This window comes from Mus pahari, chromosome 3, assembly GCF_900095145.1.
Source record: "Mus pahari chromosome 3, PAHARI_EIJ_v1.1, whole genome shotgun sequence".
In the NCBI taxonomy this organism is placed as follows: Eukaryota; Metazoa; Chordata; class Mammalia; order Rodentia; family Muridae; genus Mus; species Mus pahari.
Window position 1 is genome coordinate 26,305,106 of NC_034592.1, and position 9,358 is coordinate 26,314,463.

Consider the following 9,358-nt stretch of genomic DNA (forward strand, 5'->3'; position numbering starts at 1 on the left):
CCCCCTTGATCACTAATTGAGAAAATGCCCCACAGCTGGATCTCATGGAGGCATTTCCCCAACTGAAGCTCCTTTCTCTGTGATAACTCCAGCCTGAGACTAGTTGACACACACAAAAGCAGCCAGTACAACAAGGAGTAGGAATAGAGGCTGGGCAGCCATGTCTGAGTTTCCTAATGATTATCTTTGAAGAGACTGAAAATAAAAAGATCTTGTGTTTTCATACAAGTTGAAAATTTAAAGTTGCTGACCAAGCTGAAGCCTAGTGGTAAGTCAGCATAAAAGATACTTTTTTTTTTAAGAGTTTAATTGGGAAGGGCCACATTGCATGGTCCCACATATTTATTTACAAAGATTTTTTATTTTATTTATGTGAGTACACAGTATCTGTCTTCAGACACACACCAGAAAAGGGCATCAGATCTCATTACAGATGGTTGTGAGCCACCATGTGGTTGCTGGGAATTGAACTCGGTACCTCTGGAAGAGCAGTTGGTGCTCTTAACTGCTGAGCCATCTCTCCAGCCCCCATAAGACTCTTTATACAAAGTTTTCTCTGTATGACTTTTTGCTCTTGTAGGGGATCTGGGCTTGGTTCCCAATACCCACTGGAGACTCAAAACCACCCCAAACTCCAGTTCTAAGAGATCTGTTGATATCTTCTTGCTTCTATGGGTACCAGGCATTCATGTGGTACACATATACGCACACAAGCAAAACACTTATATACACACATACACACAAAATAAAAATGACAAACAAGCTAGTGATATATGAACCAAAAAAATGCACTAATCTTAGTAACAGCTTTATACAATACTCTATCCAATGTGATTCAGGTTCATGATATGGCAGTGTAAAAACTATCATTTGAGTAGATCTGTGATGCAGTGGTTCACAGACTCACAGAAGGGTAGACAGGAAAACATTCTGGAATGATGCTGTTGTATGGTTTAGTAGAGGTTTGCATTCACAATAATACTATGTATACCAATGGTATACTTCAGCTTTTTGCATTTCACTGTAATCATACATTGTGGGGCATACCTGTAATCCTGGCACTCAGGAGGCTGAGGTAGGTGGATAAGAAGTTCAAGGACAGCTTGGACTACATGGTGAGACTATATCAATTATACAAAGCCAAGCTAGAAACAAGATGCAGTTATGTGGCAGAATACTTGAAACTACAAGTTGTAGAAAGCTTTAAAAAACAAACAAACAAACAAACAAAAACACCCTGCTCCCCCCCCCCCCCAAAGACTCCTAATGTTCTATAGTGAAGTAAAAAAAAATGCAATGATAACATTAAAACCCAAAAATCCTGAGTACCAACTTGGCCAGGACTCAGCTCAGTGCATTCTCCCAAATCTTATTAGAAAACTTATTGCAGTAGATATAGTATAATGTGAAGACCTGCATCTGGACAATGTGGAGAGAATAGGATTGTGGTGCATTCCATTCTAAATATATGTCTTCATTACTCCACCCCCAGGTGTTGGGATGACCTTTCTTCACATTGTATGAAGGCGTGTAACTGTATTTTCAGTTGTTAATTCTTGGCAGAGAGTTACATGCTGGCAGGATTTTGGTACTGTCATATCTATGGCCCATCACCCAGTTTTCCATATGTAAATGCTTGTCTTTCCTCATGTGCCCAAAAGATGAAGGTCAGGCAACCCTCACTGCCTAAAGGCAACCCCAAGAGAAGGATCTGGCAATGTCTTGCTGCTGAGTGGTTCAGACTGAAATACGGGTTTTGTGTCATAAAGAGCTGACATCTGGATCTGGGGCAGGAAGTATGGTGGGGACACAACTTCTAGAAGGATGAGGGGGAGGGGGAGAGAAAAATAGAGAAAATGGGAGGGGGCAGGGGAGAGGGAGATGAAGAGGGCAGACTTGGAAGAGAATGGAAAGGAGCAGGAAGGTAAAGAGCTAGCCCCGTGGCAGGGACATTGTGTGTGTGTGGTGGGGGAGTCAAGTTAAGTTAGAAGCTAGCTGCTGGGCAGTGGTGGTGCACACCTTTAATCCCCACTTGGGAGGTGGAGGCAGGCAGATTTCTGAGTTCGAGGTCAGCCTGGTCTACAGAGTGAGTTCCAGAACAGCCAGGTCTACAACAGAGAAACCGTGTCTCGACCCCCCCACCCCCCCAAAAAAAAAGTTAGAAGCTAGCTGAGAGTCTGCCCCAGCTAAATGATAAATGCTTTAAGCTATCTAAGAAGTCTCATTCTTTTTTTTTTTTTTTTTAATTTATTTATTTATTATATATGTAAGTACACTGTAGCTGTCTTCAGACACTCCAGAAGAGGGCATCAGATCTTGTTACGGATGGTTATGAGCCACCATGTGGTTGCTGGGATTTGAACTCCAGACCTTTGGAAGAGCAATCGGGTGCTCTTACCCACTGAGCCATCTCACCAGCCCCAGAAGTCTCATTCTTAATTAAATAGAGACCTGGTCCAAGAAAGCCCTGTAATACCAGGAGCTCAGGGATCTACGCAGACGAAGAGGTGAAAAGCTGGAGAGATGGCTCAGCAGTTAAGAGCACTGACTGCTCTGTTCTTTGAGAGTCCCTGATTTCAATTCCCAGTAATCACATGGTGGCTCACAACCATCTATAATGGGATCCGATGCCCTCTTCTGGTGGTCTGTAGATAGCTACAGTGTACTTATATATATAAAATAAATAAATCTTAAAAAAAAAAAAAAAAGAAGAGGTGAAAAGACTTTCTAGACACAAAGGTGTGATATACACATGAGCTCACAGAGACTGATAGATGCAGAAGGACTAGCACAGATACAAACCAGATAAAATCCTAACCCCAATCAAGAAGCTCTTTGTAATTGTCACCTTCTGGGAAAAGGAAAATGAGTTTTCTACAATGGTATATTAGTTTGTTTATCTATCATACTCCAGAACAGGTCCCATGGCCAAGAGTAGCGGGCCAATATAAAACATATGTGTTTTGTGTGCATTTTGTTTTGTTTATTATTACTATCCTTTGTCTTATTGACCTTTTTATTCACTGTTAGTTTTTTACACAGAGTCTCCCCATGTAGCCTTGGCTGGCCTGGAGCTCACTATGTAGACTAGGTAGGCCTCAAACTCCTAGAGATCCTCCTGACTGCATCCTGAGTGCTGAGGTTAAAGGCGTACACCAACTATTACTGTATCATTTATACAATAATAAACACCTGGAAGCAATCCAAATATCCATTATTGGCAGAATGGTAACTGAGTCAATACCAAAGAATGAAAACTGTATATCAACATGGCTCATTGTAGCAACATGCCATTCATACATGTACTTGGGCATATATGTATTTTATTTTTTAGTGGTGCTGCTGACTGAACTCAGGACATTGTGCCCATGATGTGCGCATTCTACCACTGAGCTATATCTCTAGCCCTTAGAACACCACTGACTGAAATAAAGCAATATAAATCCAGTCGTATAATAGACAGAAATGAAAATACACAAGTTTTTAATAAAAGGCAAATGATTACAGCACCTAGGGGATCAATTGCATTTGAGGAGAGATTTGGCAGGACCCACAGCAGTATCCCCAAGTAAAGACAGTGTCTTATATATCCCAGGCTACCCTCGAACTCAGTAGGTAGCCAAGGGTGACCCTGAACTTGGACCTCTACCTCTGAAGTACTGGGAATTAAGCAGCTCATAAAACTGTTCCTAATGGGAACATGTGCCACAGTGTAATCTTTTTCTATCTATTAGTTTCAGCTTTTCGAGATAACTTTTTACTGTGACTTCCAGGCTGATCTTGAACTTCTGAGTTCTGGTAACAAGCATGCACCACCATGCCTATAATACTATTTACCTTAATGCTACACATGCTTATTTCTAAATACTATTCTGTATCTATTTAAACTTTATTTAATGTAAGTAAAATATAATAAACAACACTCAATAACAAATTAAAACGGTGAACTTGGTTTTTAATGGTTCTCTGCCTACCCGAAAGGCCTTGTGCATCCTCATGGTGGCTGAACAGAAGACAAACCTTGTGAGAAGCAATCGAAGAAATTCATCTCCAAAAAACTGGAGGAAGGCCTGATCTGCAGAGAGGAAGCAACAGTGAAAGGAGGTGACATGAAAATGACACTTCAATAGGAAACTAAGTTAAGGAAAGCTTCATGACTTTCATATCTGGGATAAGTACCTTTTAAAAAAAACCTATATAATACATAGCAAAAAACCATTTAAGCCACTACAGTGAGCTTTGGTTAAGTGTTCAGGTAGATTAGCAGGGTACCTATTGAACGTGAATGGGTCAGTAGCTGGGCAATATCACGGTTGATTTTTCGAAGATATTCTTGACACTTTTCCCACAGGCCTCTACGCATGCTTGACAATCCAGACACAAATAGGAAGGCCATTAGAGGATTGTTCAAAAAGAGCGTGAAGAGGCTACCTCGCTGAGACTGATCTGTAATAACAAACATGTTACATACATACAAGAGTTTTACAAAGGGTTAGCAAACACATGAGGAATATTTTAATATACTGATAATATGTAAAATTAAAGCTGTATCAGTAAATCACAATTCAAGAAAGTAAATTTTTCCTGAAGCTATGAAAACACATCCTAGGTATATTGCCTTCTAAATAAAATAAAAATACAGAGCCTCCTTCATTATGAATGATAAACACATTCCTTATTATCTGAACAACAACAACTAGCCAACTTCATCTGAATGTGGCAAATGTTGACCATGAAGCATCCATGATGTATCTGAAGAGCATCTGACTTGCCAACTTTCATGATTTGTTATCTTTCTCTGTAACCCAGGCAGGCCCTTTTTGAGATACGGTCTTATGGAGCCTAGGCTGGCCTTGAACTCATGAAGTATTTAAGGACAACACTGAACTCCTGATCCTCCTGTCTGTTTACCTCCCTAGTGTGGAATGGTAGGTATGTACTACCACATCTGGCTTTCTGGCTGGCTCTTCAATATCAACATTTTCTTTCTTTGGCCCTACATACTACAATCTCACCAACTCTTAGGATATTAGTTGCTACTCTGCTCACAGATGTCTAATTTTCAAACACTACAACTGAATTCTCTAGTTCTGGCTCTGTACTGTCTTGTGACCCAGTGTACACAAGGGCTGACTGCTCTAAACTAAGACTATGAATGCATCCCAGACTTCAATATCTTAGTAAAAAAAAGGCATACTGTTAATAATACTTCTAGCTCTGTAACTTATCCTACATTTCTACTGAATAGCACTGGGCTATATTCAACTTCATTGAGTTCAACATATGCTTCCCCTACAGTTCTTTATTTATTTATTTATTTATTTTGGTTTTTTGAGACAGGGTTTCTCTGTGTAGTCCTGGCTGTCCTGGAACTCACTCTGTAGAACTCAGAAATCTGCCTGCCTCTGCCTCCCAAGTGCTGGGATTAAAGGTGTGCGCCACCATGCCCGGCTTCTCCTACAGTTCTTTAATGCAGGTTCTCATTAAGACTCAGGATTTCTACCAATACCTGAGCTACAGACTCCTGTCTTCTTGTTCTCTGTTTCCCAGCAAGTCATGCAGCATCTGAGGGCTCGACATTTAGTCCACTGTTGAGCTCCCAATCCCACCATTTGCTACTTTTCTCAGTGTCCCTCTAATTCATTCTCTAGGCATGCTCTTTCACCCTCCTCTGTTGACCATCTTTCACTCAAACCTCTCCAGTCATATCACCAATCTTGAAAGGGTTTTTATCTTTCAGTCACACAGTCCTTTTAGCCAGAGGCACTGCTTTAACTTCTCTAAGTGTTTTCTGGGCTCTCATAGCTCAGGGCTATGACAAGTATAATTTCTTGGCTGGAACATTCCTGTTCAGTCATTCCTCATCTCCATCTACCATACCTCCCCTTGCTTTACTCCTGTGTTAGTAACAGTTCCTTTTTTGTTCTCCCATGCTTCCTGCTGTTAGGTCATCTCTACCTTCTACTAAGCATTGGTTCTACAAGAAACAACTGTATTATCAGATGCAATGCTGTTCCTCAGTGCCTGGTACAATGCCTGATACTGAATGAATAAATTATGCTTTGACTAAGGATAGAGCTACAGACATAAAACATGTAGGAACCTTATCAAATAAATCTACTGCTTTGTGGCCAGAGTATCCAAGCCCTTTTGTAGATGTCAACAGCAACAATGTTATTGAATAAATCCTAAATGTTTTCAATACAAGAACATTCAATCTGTCTGGTAGATGAATTTTACTTAAAAACATTTGCAGTCTAAATTTTATAGTATAAAGATAGGATGCTAGCCAAAAAAAAAAAAAAAACATTAAGGACATGAATTATTAACAGTATATACTGAGTGCTTTCTAGATACATAGCACTGTTACAGGGTAAAGTACTATTATTATTTGATAGATGAAGTAATTGAGGCACAAAATGGCTTAATAATATTCCAAAGTCACATAGCTAACAAGAGGCTAGGTTAGGACTCAAATTCAGTTGGCATCCTAAAGTCTGTGTTTTCTTCCTCTGTGCAATGAATTCTCTAATTGAATTTTGGTATTAACACTTGATCATGTAGTTTTAAGTAAAACTACATTAGAACAGGATGATGACAGCACTCTCTAGTAGTGGGAAGAGGTTATGTTCCTCCAGAAACAGTAAGAAACAGGATGCAAAATCCTCAAAGCAGGAGAATTTTACCGTTGTTTGAAGGTAAGTTCTATCCCATAGGATTTGGTTTGGTTATGTGAACTTAGAACTGCTACAAGATTTTCCCTGTTAAATAGCAGAACTTACCTTAAAACAACGGTGTAAGTCTCCAGCTTCTCTCAGGCATTCAAGTGCTGACCATCACTTCCTGTGTCAAACTATGTCAGCAGACAGGACTTCGGGCTGGGAAGTAGCAGTGAAATGCCATCTCCCACAGAGAGACATCGGCACTATTCACAGTCAGGGAGACAGTGAAACAGTTCAAGTACTGCTAAGACAGTGTGAAGTTTCACTTAACATTTGACCTAGGAAATGACTGGGAGTTAGAATTAGATCTTATGTGTAACCTATTGAGGACAAAATACTAAGGGTAAAAGGCTTCCCTTTGTGGCCACTGGCAAAATGGCCCAAACAAACTTGTCCTTCTGGTGAATTCTGAAGAAATTTGTATTTTAAAAGTATAAGATAAAAATTCACAGAGAACAAAACAAAACAAGAAAAGAAAAAAAAGCCTTTGAAGTTGTGCCAATTCAAGTATCCTAACTCTTACACACAGCCTGAGAAGTTTCCTAGGCCAGGAGTTCTATGGTCTTCAAAGATGCCTAAGGTATGTAATCAAAGATGTAGAAAAATCATGCTATATGGGTATGACGAAAAAAATCAGAACCAATTTTTAAATCTATAAAAACCAGGAGGTCTCCTACAGCAAGGATCAAACTATTTCTTTTTCAGATATGAATTCTCTCAAGGCCTAATCATATGTAGCACATTAGGGAAGCCTTGTCTGCAAGGATTCCAGGTTTATTTCAGATTAATGCTTGCTATAAGTATCACACATCCATGTTTAATCATGATGGGAGGTCATAAAAAATACAGTCTGTATTCATTAAGACCTATTGGTGTAATAGGCACCAAGAACTTACCTTGCAAAGCTTTTGGATATGCTGTGGGAGAAAGAAGGCAGACGAGTGGCTGTCCAAACAAATTTGTAAAATTCTGCAATATATAAGAATTTAAGAGTTTTATTAAAGATTTGACAAATTGTAGTTACCTAATAATTTTTCAGTATATATCACTAGTGTACAGATTGAGCTTTTAAAGTTATAAACAGATGTGGGAATAGCAGCAATTGCAGACATATGGTTCATGTCTCAATACCAACTTGCTAAAAAGGATTGCCACCAAAACAATGACGTTTGCTACATAGACTATCGGTCTTTAAAATTATAGTGGATATTTTATTGTAGCTTTGCAGGTACAGGTCATCTGGGTCTCTAGAAACAGTGTTCCCATGGGATACACCAGAGCAAATTTTCAAGAAGGTCTAGCTTTCTGCCTCAAAGGTACTTCCCTTCCTGAGACTCATGGCAACACCTCACACAGGATAATACTGAAGTGCTTATTATAGCAAGAACTAAGGGAACATTCAGACTGCAAGTGGATTCTGCATAATTTAGGATATCATTTCTCTTAAGGTAGACCAATTATAGTAAATACAATTTTAATAACAAATTATTTGGTGAAGCAACACAAAGGTATATATAATTCCTAGGATGAAACTGAATAAACCACAGAGTTAAAAATTCTAAAGGGTAAAACCAAAGACAAACAAGTGGAAAGGCACATTATGTTCTTACTGATAAACCCACCCTAAAATGTCATGTCAATAATGCATTACAATTTCAACTAATCTCAATAAAGAGCTACTGGTGTTTTTCCCCACAATAGAAAAATGTGCCTGGTGTGTTGGCATACGCCTTTCATTTCAGCACTTGGGAGGTGAAAGCAGGTAGATCTCTGTAAGTTCAAGGTCAGCCCGGTCTACAGTGTAAGATCCAGGATAGCCAGCTACACAGAGAAACCCTGTCATGAAAAACAAAAAACAAAACAAAAAAACAAAAAGAAAAAAAAAAAACCCAAAACCCCTGAAGTTCACAAGGTAAAATTAGTCAGGAAAGTAAAAAAAGAAGACCCAGTAGATATTGAAGCATACTTTCAAACTTCAGTGACTGAAATGTGTGGCACTGGTACAAGAGTGAGCAGAAAACAAATGGAGCAGAATGAAAAATCCAGAAAAGGACCTGAAAACACATATGACTTCTGTATGTATATCATAGTAATTTTTACACATCTAGAAAAAAAAACATGCCGTTTCCATACCTTGTGCTATATATTTGGATGAATATTAAGCAATGAAAAAATCTAAATGAAAAAAGGCAAGCAATAAAAGTGGTGGCCTAAAACATGGCAAATTATTTTTGTGGCCTGAAAGCTCTTCCTATTACTATTGCTAAGACTAATAAAGCCAGTTATATCAAAATAAAAAAACCTAGCACAATACCCTAAGCGATGCACGGTGGAAATACTGGCAATCTTGGCACTTGGGAGGTGGAGACAGGAGGGCCAGGAGCTGGGGCCAGCCTGTACATAAGACTATGTCTCCAAACAAATGACTAAATGAAAGAAACAATCAATCTGGTGGTTCCTCAGAAAATTGGAAATAGATCTACCTGAAGACCCAGCTATACCACTCTTGGGAATATACCCATAAGACGCCCCACCATGCCACAGGAATGGCCTTATTTGTGAGAGCCAGAAGCTGGAAACAACCTAGATGTTTCACCACAAAAGTATGGATACAGAACATGTGGTTCATTTACACA

General features: G+C 39.2%; 1 protein-coding gene across 2 annotated transcripts in view; it reads right to left on the minus strand.

Moving 5' to 3' along the window:
- Nucleotides 1-9,358, minus strand: part of Scai (suppressor of cancer cell invasion) — a 113,181-nt gene that overhangs the window by 1,476 nt on the left and 102,347 nt on the right. Inside the window, exons 15-17 of one of the 2 annotated variants that reach the window (XM_021193033.1) lie at nt 7,619-7,691; nt 4,273-4,446; nt 3,975-4,075 (exon numbers count right to left, since the gene is read on the minus strand). In XM_021193033.1, the coding sequence (XP_021048692.1) occupies nt 3,975-4,075; nt 4,273-4,446; nt 7,619-7,691 (348 nt within the window). Of the gene's footprint in view, nt 1-3,974; nt 4,076-4,272; nt 4,447-6,782; nt 6,926-7,618; nt 7,692-9,358 lie in introns of those variants that run through there. The other variant, XR_003843451.1, reaches the window with a different exon arrangement.